Source organism: Staurois parvus, unplaced genomic scaffold, assembly GCF_062004578.1.
Source record: "Staurois parvus isolate SC_StPar_1 unplaced genomic scaffold, SC_StPar_1.0 ptg000652l, whole genome shotgun sequence".
NCBI lineage: Eukaryota > Metazoa > Chordata > Amphibia > Anura > Ranidae > Staurois > Staurois parvus.
In genome coordinates, this window is record NW_028318448.1 from 2664485 (window position 1) to 2681990 (window position 17506).

The following is a 17506-nucleotide window of genomic DNA, read 5'->3' on the forward strand; positions in this document are numbered from 1 at the left end:
TGACAAAAAAAAACAAAAAAAAAACTGGAAGCTGATTGGTTTCTATGCATATCTGCACCAGGTTTTGCACTCTCCAATTTTAGTAAATCAACCCCGATATATCATAAAGTACTTGCATGCAAACCATTGCTCCTCAAACTTGTATTAACACTTGTTGCTAGACAGATACAGTGGTTGCTCTGTTGGTAAATTAAAATACAATATAAAAAAGTTTGCATGCACTGCTTACTGCAGCCATGTATTGTTAAATTGCCTGTCATAAAAGCAGCAAATGTGAAACCAGTCACTGACAGGTGTGCAAGGTTGAACAAACAGTGTTAAACAAACTACAATAATTACAATAAAGCCTTGGGCAAAATGTTAACTGTCAGCTAGCCATTGTTAGTATTTTCACATTTTGTTCAAACAACCCCTTTAGGAAAAAGTTCTCAATACATTTGTTTGCACAAGCTCAATGCCATGTATTTATTCTGATAACTCAAACACCTAGGAGGCAATTTACCAATAGGCATACATTTTACTCTGGCAAGCCAAACCTCTACTAACATTGGCAATCTCAAGACAAATTTATATAGAGGGTAGCCTAAAATAAAATTCAATTTGCTCCTAATATGAATCAGTAGGAGCTAGACTACAGCATTTACTTTGTAATCTCTGTGGATTGATGTAAACCAGTCACAGCTCATTTAAAAAAATTACCACCAATGTGATGATAATGAAGTTAAGTGTTCATACAATTAAATTCCTGAAAAGTAGCTAAATACACAGTTGAAATACATTTGGGGGCTGTTTTGCGCGTAAAAAATGATTTTTAAAGCCCAGCTCAGGGAAACTAGAAAATTATTACTTGCAGTGGGGTTATGCCTGCATTGCAGGGGTAATTTCTCATTTAGGTTTAGGACTTGTTAAAGTAGATTTATTTACCTGATCCTCTGCTCCTCAACTTTGCTAGACTGGTACCCACAACATCTTCTCTCCCATGTTCCAGCAGTCAAAGGTCTTGATGTCATCAAGACCAATGAATGTGAGACAATATGGGTCAGTCCACTGCCAGAGTGCAGGGAGTACCGCCTACCAGGGGAACAATGGATCAGGTAAGAAAAAGGGCTTTTACTCTTCATTAGACGAAACAAGCAATTATCCCTTGCAGTGTGGGCACAGCCCCATTGCAAGGGATAACTCTCTAGTTTCCTGGAGTTGGGTTTTAATTCTGTAAATTGTTAATCACAATAATTAGAGAATATATATAAAAATACAGATATTGAGGTATCCAAGTAAATCAGTGGTCTCCAAACTGTGGCCCTTTGCTTCCCTTGAAGCTATATTTCATCCACTGACACCAACAATGGGGAATAATTCCCACCACTGACACTAAAAATTATTTTCAATGGCCACAGTCCAGCCCCCCTAAAGTCTTAAGGACATTAATCTGGCCCTTTGTTTAGAAAGTTTGGAGACCCCTGAAATAAATTGTAGGAAAGAAAATGTGAAATTACAGCAAGTCATCAAAAACAGCTGCTAGTACATATTGTAGTTTTGTTCATATGGAGTCTTGTTGTTACTGGACAAAGCATCACTTTTTATTTTCCTCCACTTTTAAAAAAATAACTAAATACTGTAGAATTTTTTGTTAAAGAAAGCTTTTGCTCAGCACACCGCCTTTGTACTCCAAATGTATGGCTTGTCATAATACTGATAACCTGCAATGATGAATCAATTGCTTTGGCAATGTGCCTGCTCATGGGTTTGCCTTGGATAAACCAAAACATATAAACAAACAAAAAACAAAGTGCTGAGCACTAATGTAAGATGCAAAATGTATTTTGTTACACAGCTGAACTGTATTTATATTCATCTTTCTTTGTTTGAACATTTGCAGTTTCTTTACCAGTTGTTAACTGCTCCTGAACCATTTGGGTTCATAGTACTCAGATTAGTTAGAACAACATTTTCTGAGATTCTTGAAACATTATCGAAGTTGCTGACTTGCGTAGTCAGTGATTTCCTGCTTTCAGTGCTAGCTCTTCCTCGAATAAGGGGATCATCTTGATTTTTGTGGACACCAATGCAACAGCATGAAAAAGCTGCTTTGAATTCCTCCCTAAATTTACCTGTTGAGAAAAAAAGGATCTTAAATATATTCTTATTACTGAGCAATTCAAGTGCCCTAAATGGGTAGTTGTGATTAACCAAAGGAATTATTTCAGTTACTGTAGTGAACCTGTGCTTACTTCAAGCATTCAGAGGCTGCCATGGGATTTTTAGTTACATTCTTCTGCACATGACTGGGTGTCTGGAGTACACACTTAACTGGCCATGTAGTAAATAATATTATTTAAAGCTTCTGCTGTCAGAGCCACTTTTGCTTTTTTTGCATATAATAATCATTTTAGGCCAAAAGATTAGTTAAGCCCTTTTTTCTGAAAACAAAGACCCTGCTTTCTTATGTTACACAATTTTAACAGTTTATCAAGTGTAAATGTTCAGTAAAAAAAATACCTCAGTTAATGTAATTTACTAACAATTTTTTTTTTTGTAAACTACACTATATTTCTAAAAGTATTGGGACACCTGTGTTTACACACATGAACTTTAATGGCATCCCATTCCCACTCTTAGTGTGTTGGGTTCAGTATTGAGTTGGTCCATCCTTTGCAGCTATAAAAGCTTCAACTCTTCTGAAACGGCTGTCCTCAAGGTTTAGGAGTGTGCCTATGGTAATGTGTGACCATTCTTCCAGAAGCTCATTTGTGAGGCCAGGCACCGATGTTGGACGAGAAGGCTTGGCTCGCAGTCTCTGCTCTAAATCATCCTAAAAGTGTTCTACTGAGTTGAGGTCAGGACTCTGTGCCAGCCAGTCAAGTTCCTCCACCCAAAACTCACTCATCCATGTCTTTATGGACCTTGCTTTGTGCACTGGTGCTCAGTCATGTTGGAACAGGAGGGGTCATCCCCAAACTGTTCCCACAAAGTTGGGACCCTGAAATTGTCCAAAATGTCTTGGTATGCTGACGTCTTAAGAGTTCCCTTCACTGGAACTAAGGGGCCAAGCCCAACCCCTGATAAACAACCCCACACCATAATCTACCCTCCATCAAACTTGACACTTGGCACAATACAGTCAGCCAAGTACTGTTCTCCTGGCAACCACCAAACCCAGTCACGTCCATCGAGTTGACAGATAGAGAAGCGTGATTTTTCACTTCAGAGAACAGGTCTCCATTGCTCTAGAGTCCAGTGACAGCGTGCTTTACACCACTGCATGCAATGCTTTGCATTGCACTTGGTGATATAAGGCTTGGATATAGCTGCTGAGCCATGGAAACCCATTCATGAAGCTCTCCAGACACTGTTGTGCTAATCTGAAGGCCACACAAAATGTGGAGGTCTTTAGCTATTGACTCTGCAGACAGTTGATGACTTCTGCGTACTGTGTGCTTCAGCATGCACTGACCTCACTCTGTCATTGAATCTGTTGTTCCTAGTTGCTTCCACTTTGTTATAATACCTCTAACAGTTGACTGTGGAATATTTAGGAGCAAGAAAATTTCACAGATAGACTTATTGCACAGGTGGCAACCTATCACCTTTCACAAATGTTTGTAGAAGCAGTCTGCATGCCTAGGTGCTTGATTTAAAACACCGGTGACCATCAAGGTGATTGGAAAACTTGAATACAATGAATACAATGATTTGGAGGGGTGTCCCAATACTTTTTGTAATATAGTGTATGTAGGCCACCCCCTAAAGAGATGCTGGTAGATTGAGTAATTTCTTTCCTCCATTAAAGCACACACATCCAGGCACACAGCATTTTAGCACTCTTTATCTGTCTCAAAAAATAGTCTAGGGTTTTTTTTGTGTTTTTATTGTGGATGAACTTGGATAGGGATAAGGAGCATGGGATACCCAGGACCTGTAAAACTGTACAACCTGAGAACTGCTTAACTTTCAGCTCTGCACAATTCCTGGCTGTGTACAGTTTTGCTCAACTTCTGGTTGCACTGCACAACTCCTGGCTGTATTGCACAACTGTGAGCTGTACTACACAGTGTTTCGCTACACTTTCACAAAGTAATGTCCCACAGGATCTCTAAGTTGTCTGTGACCTGCACTCCTCCCAGAGTCGCAGAGCACCACCCTTTCACACTTGCAGCACTGAGGTTTTTTACTCAGCCACAAGATCTGGACAACTTAGGCTTTCTCCCGGCTCCCAGCTTCCTTCTGGTTCTACCCCTTGAGCTTTTTCATCACCCAGCTGGATCCTAGAATGGACTGGCAACAAAGCCCTCCAGCTATGCCTATCTGGGACCTTGGTGTCTTTAGGCTGGCTTCCTTCCAAACCTCTGCCCAGGTGGCAGTGCTCCTGCACAGATGTCTTTTCCTGCAGGATAGGACCCAGGAACACTCTCTATTGCTGCTCAGGTCTTAGACTATTATGGGCTCTCCCACCACCATCTGGGAACACCCCCCTGCTTTCCACTATGTTTTCAGAAATCTCTAGAAGACAGGGCAAAGCAACAAAGCAGTAGCCTGTGAAACATTGAGCAGCCCTAAGCAATCCACACCTGCTCCACTGATTACAGTGGAACTGAATTTAATTTTCCTAGCAGCCTACTCTAAACTAGGAGGATGCTACAAATATAAACAATTAGGTTTTTTCCAAGGAAATAGTGTAGCACCCTCCTAGATAGGTGCTAGGCTGGTTAGGTAAATTAGTTATTTTGGCTCTCCTGTAATCAGTGAACAAATCAGCAGCTGACTATTTATGTTGTCCCAGCCAATCCCTGGGGGAGGGTGTCCAGATGGTGGCTGGGAGTGAGCATAAATTGTCTAGGGCCTGGAACTGCCCTGTTCTTCCCCAATAGGAGAGGTTCCCAGATAGAAGGGCTACTGCCCTTCCTGGCAGTCCACCCGAAGTTCCTGCTTGTCTCATCAAGGTCCCAGCTGTGCACAGCTGGGGAGACTATTCTGCCAATTCTTTGAGAGTTGGAGGAGGATCTTTTCTGTAGGCTCCACTGAGGAAACTGTCTGCATATGTTTGAGAGAGGTATCCTAGTGACTGTTTTTGCTGTTAACTCCTGGTGCACTAAATTTAAGGCCTGCCTAACCTGAAACATTGCTAGCACTGGTGTCCTAGTACTGTCCACTTTATATCCTACTGCTCAAAGGACTGTTCTGAGAAGTAGAAATGACAAGTGTCTTCACATTCTTGTTCAGTGTTCTGGAGTATTCCATAGCTTCCCTAAGCCCCATCCAAGTGAATCTGCAATAAAACTTAACGAGGCAACCCTTAGACTGAGCCAAAGAAATGAATGTTGCTGTTTGCCTGGCTGCCATTTCACTAGTGGGAGAAGAACCTGGGACACAAATCAGCACCCCTTTCAGGGGTTAGTGCTACAATAGATAGATACCCAACTTGTCAAGTACTTGTCTGCTGCAGAGTCCACAGACAATACTGGTGACCAGGAGGGATAAGGTTCAGGTCATTTTTTTTATTTTTGCTTTGGTGAATGTCCCCCGTGGCAGTTCTCAGCCACTTTGCCTTTTTGACAATATCAAGGCCTGTAACTGGCCATAAGTTAGTGCCAAGATTTCTTCCCCATAGATTCTATAGGGTTTCATGCAGAGTTTGGGTTTTCCAGGTTTCAGGTTGGATTTGACAAGTGTTATATATGCTGAATTTAAAATGATTGTAAAGTTATAATTTTAAAAAACAAACATGTCTTACCTACTCTGTGCAATGGTTTTGAAATTAGCAGCCCCGCCAATGCCCCTGATTCCTCCTCTTTTCCGTGTGCCAATAAAGGAAGTCACTTCCTATGGTGGCACATGTGCAAGCTTTATCCCGAGCTGGGCTGTGTGTGTCAATAAAGACACACAGTGCAACTTGGTCCCGCCCTTGCTTCCTCATCACTAGATTACATTGACAATAGCTCCTGCTGCTCTCACTGAGTTCAGTAAGGAGGGAGAGAGAGAAAGCAGTCCTACTGCTGTCAGGCACAGTGCTGGATCAAGATTGGGCTCAGGTAAATATTTGAGGGGGCTGGGGGTTGCTGAAAATAGAAGGTTTTATAGCTTAATACAGAGAATGCATTACGTTAAAAAAACAAACAAAACCATTCAGCTTTTACAACCACTTTAACTTGATTTCAAAAACATTTTAGGTGAGCTTATTCGGTATTTACTATATTTGCTGTTGGTCTATGTCCTTTTCTACATTGCTCTTTTATTTATTAAATAAACTTGACACTGATATGCAAATTCTTCATCCTTTGTCTTTCATCTTCTAGTCATCCATTGTCATCTCCATTTTGACAAAATCTGTATTATGTTTTATACACTTAAATGAACATGAATAGACAGGAATAAAATAGTCTTACCACTTAGGAAATTGTATATTATGGGATTTGCAGCACTATTGGCATACACCAGCCAATGAGAAAATGTAAACCAGGCATATACTGTTTCTCTGTCATTTGTGTGGTCAAACATTCCAAATACTCTGCAAATAAAAGATGGCAAAGTATTACATCAATGCAAATTATTCAAGAGTTAAATTATCCAGTTAGTATTTGAACATAAAAAGGTGGAGGATAATCACACATGTACATTTGCTAAATATTTGTTGTTCACTTTTTAGTTTTATGTTTGCCAGGCTGTGCATGTTCTATAAATTTTTCAACCATTTCTTAAACTAGATTCAGTTCTTAAATGGTTATAGTTTTTAACTTCTTTTTAATCATTTTTTTAAATGTATGTTCCTTTTCCAGATATTATCATCCTGGAAAAATAGGCATATGGGCTAGGATCCCAAAAGCAAGAAGATATCATGTGGCTTTTTGCTATGTTGATACCAGACCATAAGAATAAGGGTGCAAGATTTTCATTCTGTGTCATGTCCCAGAACAATAAGTTGACAAAGGAGGAGGAGATTTATGTGGTGCCTACTTGCCTTCTCTTGGAAGGCAAGTAGTTTGCAAGGATTTACCTGGGAAACTGGTTTTAGGGGTTTTTTTTAAACCTGTAACAGGTTCATATGCACCTGGGTAACAAAATGAGCGCGATACACAGAAATAGTTAAAAAAAAGTTCATCTTCTTTCATTTTAAATATAATTTACAAAATCCAGGTCTCCTCTTCTTTCTTCAATATTTAAAATACTTCTCTTGACGGATTCCCCTCACTTTTCAACCATGGTTTGGAAAATCCTTAATACAGAATTCAGAGCTAACAGCACTTTACAATATAAAGGGAGACCATACAGTTGCCATACAGTTCAATACAGAAGGATTAGAAGAGCCCTGTTCATGGAGCATACAATCTAACAGGGAGGGAGAGAAAGTACAAAAGGTAATAGCTGTGGGGGGTGGGTTGAAGGAGGTGATCAATGAACAGTTTTTAGGTGGAGATGAGGTAGGCTTCCCTGAACAGGTTTTTAGAAATCACGTAATGGTGGGAGAGAACCAGACAGATTGGAATGGGGAGATCCAGAGGGTAGGAGAGATTCTAGAGAAGCTCTGGAAGTGAGCAGGTGAAGAGCAAGCTTGAGAGAAGGAGGTCTTGGGAGCAGCAGAGTGGACAGTTTGGATGATATGTCGAGATGGGGTTGGTGATGTAGCTGCACACAATGTTGTGGGTGGCTTTGTATGTCATAGTCAATATTCTGAATTATATACTCTAGGCTAGTGGGAGCCAGTGAAGGGACTGGCATAGAGAAACAGCAGCCACAGTTTGGTTAGTAAGTTAAAGTCTAGCAGCTTCATTCCTGAATTACTGAAGGAGGGATAGTTTTTGTAGAAGTAGGCCAGTGAGGAGAGAGTTGCAGTAATCAGGGCGGGAGATAACCAGGGAGTTAATTCATGGTTTTGTGGTTTCGTTAGTTAAGAATTTTGGAAATGTTATGAAGGTTAAAGTGGCAAAATTTTGACAATGATTGAATGTGGGGCCAGAAGGAGAAGCCAGAATCTAGGATTACACTCAGTACTATGGCATTTGTAGAAAGCCAATAATTGTGCTTTTAAAACATTGTCTATGGAAAATATTGGGTACTGACACGTGTCACTATTTCATGGGTGCACACAATATTAAAGCCTGACATGTAGGGTATCTATCTACTCAGCACAACCTCATATTTTGTATTTTACCAAAAGATTGTGTAGTACTGTATGTGCCCTAAAATTCACGCTAGTGTATTTTTTACTGAAGGATTGGAAGGGTCCTGTTCATGGAGCTTACAATATAAAAGAGAGGAAGAGGAGGTACAAAAGATAACAGCTGTGGAAGGTGGGCTGATGGAGGTGATCAATGTCCATTTTTTAGGTGGAGATAAGGTAGGCTTCCCTGAATAAGTTTTTAGGAATTGCCTAAGGGTGGATGGGGTAGGGGATAGCCAGACAGATTGGGGTAGGGAGTTTCAGAGGATGGGAGAAGTTCTGGAGAGGTCCTGGAGGTGAGTATGGAAGGAGGTGATAAGGGAACTAGAGAAAAGGATGTATTGGGAGCAAGGGAGTGAGGTCTGCTTTCATAAAATATGTATAATATGGGGGTTTTACATTATCTGTTGGTCTAAAATAATTTTTTTAACAAATTGAAAAATTGCTCTGGCACTGAAAGGGGTAAGGTTAAAATAAACAAATAAAAATACAAATTATAAAAAAGAATATCTATATCTATATATTTATGAATCATTTTAACAAGCTTAAAAACACTTCATGTGGTTTGTGATTAAATTTTCTAGATGATGCTATACCTACATGACCTGACTATAATACATAAATTAAAATATAATGATGAAAGCCTAGGAAAAGGAAAATTACACTGTCAAATCTTCCTTTGACCAGGAAATTTTCATTGGATTATATGGGATGGGTTGCTGTAAAAAAGAGCTTGGAAAGAGTCCATGGGGTCACCACTAGAGATGAGCGAAGTATTCAAAAATTTGATTCGGCTGATTCGGCGAATTCGAGGAATAAATTTGATTCGATGCGAATATATTCGCTGCGAATTTAACTTATAAAAGGGTGTTTCTAGGCTTCAGAGAGCCTTCATATTAGTGCAGAACACTGTACCTTTAATTTAAATGCCCTTGGAGTCTGCTGGGGAAGAGAAATAATACTGTCAGTCAGTATGACATGCAGATGAGTGCAGTCGATCTTAGAATCACCGCACACTTCACTCATTTGGGCAGTCACGGGGCCAAAACCAGAGTGTGGAGCCACAGTGTGGCGGTGGAGGCAGCAGCAATGGGAGGCCATACAGCACCCTATGACAAAAATGGAACCCACCAGCAGTGTGAGGAGACCTGAAAGTGGCACGTGGCAGAGTGTGGCGATGGAGACAGCAGCAATGGGAGGCCGTACAGGGACCCATGACACACTCTGGACCTGGCAGCAGCATTAGGAGGCGGTACAGGGGCCCATGGCAGATTACAGGCCTGGCAGCAGCAATGGGAGGCCCGTAATCTGCCAGCACCCTATGACAAAAAATGGAACACACCAGCAGTGTGAGGAGACCTGAAAGTGGCACGTGGCAGAGTGTGGCGATGGAGACAGCAGCAATGGGAGGCCGTACAGGGACCCATGACACACTCTGGACCTGGCAGCAGCATGAGGAGGCGGTACGGGGGCCCATGGCAGATTACGGGCCTGGCAGCAGCAATGGGAGGCCCGTAATCTGCCAGCACCCTATGACAAAAAATGGAACACACCAGCAGTGTGAGGAGACCTGAAAGTGGCACATGTTTGGGGCATGATTCATGGCGGATTTAGTCAGTTGTGTCAGGAACTGGTGTCTGAGGATGGACGTTGGTGCAGAAAGGCAGAGACCAACTGACTACATAGGTGGTTTTTATAGTACGTTATTTTGGCCTCCCTCTCAGCAGGTGTGAAAAAGGCCACCATTTTTGAACGGTAGCGAGGATCCAACAAGGTGGACAGCCAAAAGTCATCCCTCTGTCTGATGGTTATCATTCGGCTGTCGCTACGCAAGCAACCGAGCATGCTATGGGCCATTTGTGCCAAGGAATGCGAGGGACTCCCTGCCTCCATCTCCACAGCATACTGCCACGGTGCGTCTGGGTCCTCTGTCTCCTCCTCCTCCTCCTCTACCAGATGCTCCTGCTCCATGTGGCGTTGAGATCTGTGCGCCACGTCTACCGCACCCTGACCAGCCATTGTTAACAGCATTTGTTCCAGGACGTGCAACAGAGGAATGACGTCGTTCATCCCATAGTCCTGTCGACTCACGAATAGCGTGGCCTCCTCAAAGGGCCTGAGCAAGCGGCAGGTGTCACGCATGAGCTGCCAATGGCTGACATCTAAGTTACACAGGGGAGTACCTTTATCCGCTTGTAACATCAGGAAATCGGGGATGGCCTTTCGCTGTTCGTAAAGGCGGTCTAACATGTGTAGGGTTGAATTCCACCTTGTTGCAACGTCGCAGATCAGGCGATGCTGTGGAATTCCGTTCTGCCGCTGCAGCTCAAGGAGGGTGTGCTTTGCGATGTAGGAATGGCTGAAATGCATGCAAAGTTTACGTGACATTTTAAGGATGTCTTGCAGTGGGATGGTGGATTTTAGGAACCGCTTGACAACCAGATTGAACACGTGAGCCATGCATGGCGCATGGCACAACCTTCCTTGACGCAGAGCAGACACCATGTTCTTTCCGTTGTCGGTCAACATGGTTCCGATTTTCAGTTTGCGCGGAGACAGCCATCTGTCGATTTCTCTGTTCATTACACTCAGAAGTTCCTCCCCTGTGTGACTATGTTCGCCAAGGCATACCAGGTGCAGCACAGAGTGACACCGTTGCGCCCTGCACATGTGATATGCCGGTCGGGTAATGGGACTTGGCACGGGGGTGGCGGCTGAGGACACGGCGGAAGAAGAGGTGGTAGAGGCGGACATCTTTTGTGGACCAAGGACGTGCAAACGTGGAGGCAAAAGCGGCGTGACCTGTCCAAGTTGCTGGTGCGGCTGTGCCGGCACCACGTTCACCCAGTGGGCCGTAAATGACATGTACTGTCCCTGACCGTAGTTACAGCTCCACACGTCGGCGCTGCCGTGCACTTTGGCAGAGACCGACATGCTCAAAGACTGGCCCACCATCTCTTCTACATGTGAATGCAGGGCTGGCACTGCCTTTTTGGCGAAGAAATGCCGGCTTGGCACTCTCCACCGCGGCGCGGCACAAGCCATCATTTCTCGGAAAGGTGCTGAGTCCACCACTTGGAAAGGGAGGGACTGCAGCACCAGCAACTTGGACAGGAGGACGTTCAGCTTTTGCACCGTCGGGTGCGTGCTCGCAAACTGTTGTCTCTTGGAAACGGATTCCAAGAAAGACTGCTGACGGAATCCGTGAAGAGGAGTAGCAGGAGAAGGAGCATCTGAACGAGCGGAAGATGCCAACGAGCGACAACTCCCCTCAGCAGAGGTGTTGGAGCCTTGACTGGCTGATAGAGGGCGATTGACGTCGGGTGATGGAGCAAGTAACGGAGCGGGTGATGGAGCGGGGGCTGGGGCAGGCAGAACCGCCGTATCTTTATCACGGTTTTCCCAGGCCACCAAATGGCGACGCTGCATATGCTGCCGCAACGCTGTAGTCCCAACATGGGCCCCCTGGCCACGCTTGACTTTCTGGCCACATAGTCGACATACGGCTACGTTTACTTCCTCGGGCGGCTTGACGAAAAATTGCCACACCGCCGAGTAGGAAACTTTGCCCCCGATACTCCTCACTGGCTGACTGCTACTTCCTCCGTGCACACCGGCACCACTACTGGCCGTGGTGGTAGGCCGCAGTGGAGCTGGTGCTCTACTCCGTGGCCGTTTGCCTCCACTGACACTGCTGCGACCCTGCTGCCTCCTGGGCAACCCACCGACTGTTTTGCTCGCTGCCAAGCTGCCACCCTCTTCTCCTGATGATGCGGAAGCAATAGCCTGATGACGACGAGGCTGCCAAGTGCGATCAGCCTCATCATCATCAATTAGGGTCTCCGCCTCACTACTAGCCCCCTCGGCTGCGTGTGGGTCAGGAGACAGACCTGTTTCTAGCCCGGCTACCGAGCCACTCTCCTCGCCACTACCAATCGATGACGGCAGGGTTGTCGGTGGAGACACGACCGCTGGATGACACCGGGAGCACTGGCCTCTGGCTGCAACTAGTGCTGCCTCGACCCCTTCCTCTGCTGCCACGTCTGCTCACTCCTAAAACATTGCCTCCTCTGCCACTCCTCTGTCACTCCTCTGCATGTTGTCTGACATACTCTTTAATTCAACGATTCTGTGTCCCTGAGTAACAATTCTGTGTCCCTGAGTAACAATTCTGTGTCTGTCCCTGAGTAACAATTCTGTGTCCCTGAGTAACAATTCTGTGTCCCTCAGTAACAATTCTGTGTCTCACAGTAACAATTCTGTGTCCCTCAGTAACAAATCTGTGTCCCTCAGTAACAATTCTGTGTCTGTCCCTGAGTAATAATTCTGTGTCTGTCCCTGAGTAACAATTCTGTGTCCCTCAGTAACAATTCTGTGTCCCTCAGTAACAATTCTGTGTCTGTCCCTGAGTAACAATTCTGTGTCCCTCAGTAACAATTCTGTGTCCCTGAGTAACAATTCTGTGTCCCTGAGTAACAATTCTGTGTCCCTCAGTAACAATTCTGTGTCCCTCAGTAACAATTCTGTGTCTGTCCCTGAGTAACAATTCTGTGTCCCTGAGTAACAATTCTTTGTCCCTCAGTAACAATTCTGTGTCCCTCAGTAACAATTCTGTGTCCCTCAGTAACAATTCTGTGTCCCTGAGTAACAATTCTGTGTCCCTGAGTAACAATTCTGTGTCCCTCAGTAATAATTCTGGTCCCTGAGTAACAATTCTGTGTCCCTCAGTAACAATTCTGTGTCTGTCCCTGAGTAACAATTCTGTGTCCCTGAGTAACAATTCTGTGTCCCTCAGTAACGATTCTGTGTCTGTCCCTGAGTAACAATTCTGTGTCTCTGAGTAACAATTCTGTGTCCCTGAGTAACAATTCTGTGTCCCTCAGTAACAATTCTGTGTCTGTCCCTGAGTAACAATTCTGTGTCCCTGAGTAACAATTCTGTGTCCCTCAGTAACAATTCTGTGTCTCACAGTAACAATTCTGTGTCCCTCAGTAACAAATCTGTGTCCCTCAGTAACAATTCTGTGTCTGTCCCTGAGTAATAATTCTGTGTCTGTCCCTGAATAACAATTCTGTGTCCCTCAGTAACAATTCTGTGTCCCTCAGTAACAATTCTGTGTCTGTCCCTGAGTAACAATTCTGTGTCCCTCAGTAACAATTCTGTGTCCCTGAGTAACAATTCTGTGTCCCTCAGTAACAATTCTGTGTCCCTCAGTAACAATTCTGTGTCCCTCAGTAACAATTCTGTGTCTGTCCCTGAGTAACAATTCTGTGTCCCTGAGTAACAATTCTTTGTCCCTCAGTAACAATTCTGTGTCCCTCAGTAACAATTCTGTGTCCCTCAGTAACAATTCTGTGTCCCTGAGTAACAATTCTGTGTCCCTGAGTAACAATTCTGTGTCCCTCAGTAACAATTCTGTGTCCCTGAGTAACAATTCTGTGTCCCTCAGTAACAATTCTGTGTCTGTCCCTGAGTAACAATTCTGTGTCCCTCAGTAACAATTCTGTGTCCCTCAGTAACAATTCTGTGTCCCTGAGTAACAATTCTGTGTCCCTGAGTAACAATTCTGTGTCCCTCAGTAACAATTCTGTGTCTGTCCCTGAGTAACAATTCTGTGTCCCTCAGTAACAATTCTGTGTCTGTCCCTGAGTAACAATTCTGTGTCCCTCAGTAACAATTCTGTGTCCCTCAGTAACAATTCTGTGTCCCTGAGTAACAATTCTGTGTCCCTGAGTAACAATTCTGTGTCCCTCAGTAACAATTCTGTGTCCCTCAGTAACAATTCTGTGTCTGTCCCTGAGTAACAATTCTGTGTCCCTCAGTAACAATTCTGTGTCCCTCAGTAACAATTCTGTGTCTGTCCCTGAGTAACAATTCTGTGTCCCTCAGTAACAATTCTGTGTCCCTCAGTAACAATTCTGTGTCCCTCAGTAACAATTCTGTGTACCTCAGTAACAATTCTGTGTCCCTCAGTAACAATTCTGTGTCTGTCCCTGAGTAACAATTCTGTGTCTGTCCCTGAGTAACAATTCTGTGTCTGTCCCTGAGTAACAATTATGTGTCTGTCCCTGAGTAACAATTCTGTGTCCCTCAGTAACAATTCTGTGTCCCTCAGTAACAATTCTGTGTCTGTCCCTGAGTAACAATTCTGTGTCCCTCAGTAACAATTCTGTGTCCCTCAGTAACAATTATGTGTCCCTCAGTAACAATTCTGTGTCCCTCAGTAACAATTCTGTGTCTGTCCCTGAGTAACAGTTCTGTGTCTGTCCCTGAGTAACAATTCTGTGTCCCTCAGTAACAATTCTGTGTCCCTCAGTAACAATTCTGTGTCCCTCAGTAACAATTCTGTGTCTGTCCCTGAGTAACAATTCTGTGTCTGTCCCTGAGTAACAATTCTGTGTCCCTCAGTAACAATTCTGTGTCCCTCAGTAACAATTCTGTGTCCCTCAGTAACAATTCTGTGTCTGTCCCTGAGTAACAATTCTGTGTCCCTCAGTAACAATTCTGTGTCCCTCAGTAACAATTCTGTGTCCCTCAGTAACAATTCTGTGTCTGTCCCTGAGTAACAATTCTGTGTCTGTCCCTCAGTAACAATTCTGTGTCCCTCAGTAACAATTCTGTGTCCCTCAGTAACAATTCTGTGTCTGTCCCTGTGTAACAATTCTGTGTCTGTCCCTGAGTAACAATTCTGTGTCCCTCAGTAACAATTCTGTGTCCCTCAGTAACAATTCTGTGTCTGTCTCTGAGTAACAATTCTGTGTCTGTCCCTGAGTAACAATTCTGTGTCTGTCCCTTAGTAACAATTCTGTGTCCCTCAGTAACAATTCTGTGTCCCTCAGTAACAATTCTGTGTCTGTCCCTGAGTAACAATTCTGTGTCTGTCCCTGAGTAACAATTCTGTGTCTGTCCCTGAGTAACAATTCTGTGTCCCTCAGTAACAATTCTGTGTCCCTCAGTAACAATTCTGTGTCTGTTCCTGAGTAACAATTCTGTGTCCCTCAGTAACAATTCTGTGTCCCTCAGTAACAATTCTGTGTCCCTCAGTACCAATTCTGTGTCTGTCCCTGAGTAACAATTCTGTGTCTGTCCCTGAGTAACAATTCTGTGTCTGTCCCTGAGTAACAATTCTGTGTCTGTCCCTGAGTAACAATTCTGTGTCCCTCAGTAACAATTCTGTGTCTGTCCCTGAGTAACAATTCTGTGTCCCTAAGTAACGTTTCTGTGGCCCTAAGTAACGGTTCTGTGTCCCTAAGTAACGATTCTGTGGCCCTAAGTAACGTTTCTGTGGCCCTAAGTAACGATTCTGTGGCCCTAAGTAACGTTTCTGTGGCCCTAAGTAACGTTTCTGTGGCCCTAAGTAACGATTCTGTGGCCCTAAGTAACGTTTCTGTGGCCCTAAGTAACGTTTCTGTGGCCCTAAGTAACATTTCTGTGGCCCTAAGTAACGATTCTGTGGCCCTAAGTAACGTTTCTGTGGCCCTAAGTAACGGTTCTGTGGCCCTAAGTAATGTTTCTGTGTCCCTAAGTAACGTTTCTGTGGCCCTAAGTAACGTTTCTGTGTCCCTAACTCTCTCCCTCAATACAGCCAGGTCTGCCTCTCTTGAATGACTGGAGGCAAATGGAGAATTCTAAAATGGCTGCAATTTATAGCTCGACCATTACACAGTGCTGGCTGGCTGGCTGCTGATTGGCTAATGCGATCACATGTCATGAATGAATGCATTATGGGTCAGCGCGCCTTGTCTGCGCGCCTTCCCAGAGATCCCCGCTCCGTCGCCGCACATGTCGCCGCCATTTTTGGAAAAATTTCGATTCGCGCATCCGAAGTCTGCTAATTTTCGGATTCGTCGCGAATCGAAATTTTCCTAATATTCGAAACGAATTCCACTTCGCCAAGTTCGATTTGCTCATCTCTAGTCACCACATAGTGTTCGTGGCAGCACTGGACACAATATAGTCAGCAATCATGTGATTTGTGAGCTGCCTGTGAGTGCTTTCTGCAACTGATGCTATCATCAGGAAATGCAGCAAATTACACAGCACCCTCGTCAAAGTGCAGACACTTGTGATCATTCTGAGCACAACTCCTGGAGTTTGGGAGGGTTTAAATGTTCCCTTTGAAGCTTGTATTATTTATTTTTCCTCCTAACCACCAGCACCCCATTTGTCCTCCTCTTTGTATTCCTCCTCTGCTAGTCATGGGGTGATTGGGGACATTTTATCTTCTGCTGCAGCAGCACACACATTAAAATAACCATATGGACTGGTCACATTAGTAAAGTTCAACACCTAATACGTCCAATAGGAAGTACGACTATCTCTCCTTTTAGCATTGTCTTTCTTATTTTTGACGGTCCTCATTTAGAGAAGGACAATTGGCTGTTGGATTCTATGTTAAGATTTTCCTGGCACTTACCTTTCCCCCAGCCTTAGAATTTCCCTTCACCATTTGCTGCTGCCCTCCCTTTTTCCTGTATCGTGGAAGGGTGGGCAGCCTATGACCTTACATTTTCCCCTGCAATTATGCCTCCAGTGCAATGACTATAATTAAATAAATATATATGTAGCGCAACCCTCTTGAGGTCCACTGTGTGTCTGGATCCCTCTAAGCTTTGCACAGCCAGAAAACCCACATTTTTCACAGTTGCATCCACAGTCCGTGAACAGTCTATGAGCTTGGTTTTTGTCATTTTTATTAGGGGATATATAGTGAGGAACAGAAGTATTTGAACACCCTGCGATTTTGCAAGTTCTCCCACTTAGAAATCATGGAGGGGTCTGAAATTCACTTTGTAGGTGCATTCCCACTCTGAGAGACAGAATTAAAAAAAAATCAGGAAAATCACATTGTATGATTTTTAAAGAATTTATTTGTCTTGCACTGCTGAACATAAGTATTTGAACACCTAAGAAACAACAAGAATTCTGGTTCTCAAAGACCTGTTACTGTGCCTTTAAAAAGTCCACCTCTACTCCACTCATTAATTTAACTTAGTAGCACCTCTCTGAGCTCTTTAAAGACACCTGTCCACCCCACAGTCAGTCAGACGCCAACTACTACCATGGGCAAGACCAAAGAGCTGTCAAAAGACACCAGAGACAAAATTGTGGACCTCCACAAGGCTGGAAAGGGCTACGGGGCAATTACCAAGCAGCTTGGTGAAAATAGATCAACCGTTGGAGCAATTGTTAGAAAATGGAAGAGGATAAAGACGACTGTCAGTCTCCCTCGGATAAAAATAGTTTCAGAGGTTAAAAACTGGTGTATCTTAGAGATGTTGCGGAGGTGAAGTGTACAAGATTTGGACAGTGATTGGATTTGGGGCTGAAAGGACTGATGGGAGTCTAGGA

At 43.9% G+C, this 17506-nt stretch overlaps 1 protein-coding gene across 1 annotated transcript in view; it reads right to left on the reverse strand.

Annotated features, from left to right (window-relative positions):
* Window positions 1-436: 436 nt before the first annotated feature.
* The window catches only part of HCRTR2 (hypocretin receptor 2), a 104289-nt gene continuing 87219 nt past the window's right edge, over window positions 437-17506 (reverse strand). Inside the window, exons 6-7 of the mRNA XM_089694113.1 lie at window positions 6384-6505; window positions 437-2111 (exon numbers count right to left, since the gene is read on the reverse strand). Of these exons, the coding sequence (XP_089550239.1) occupies window positions 1885-2111; window positions 6384-6505 (349 nt within the window). The 3' untranslated portion in view covers window positions 437-1884. The remainder of the gene's footprint in view (window positions 2112-6383; window positions 6506-17506) is intronic.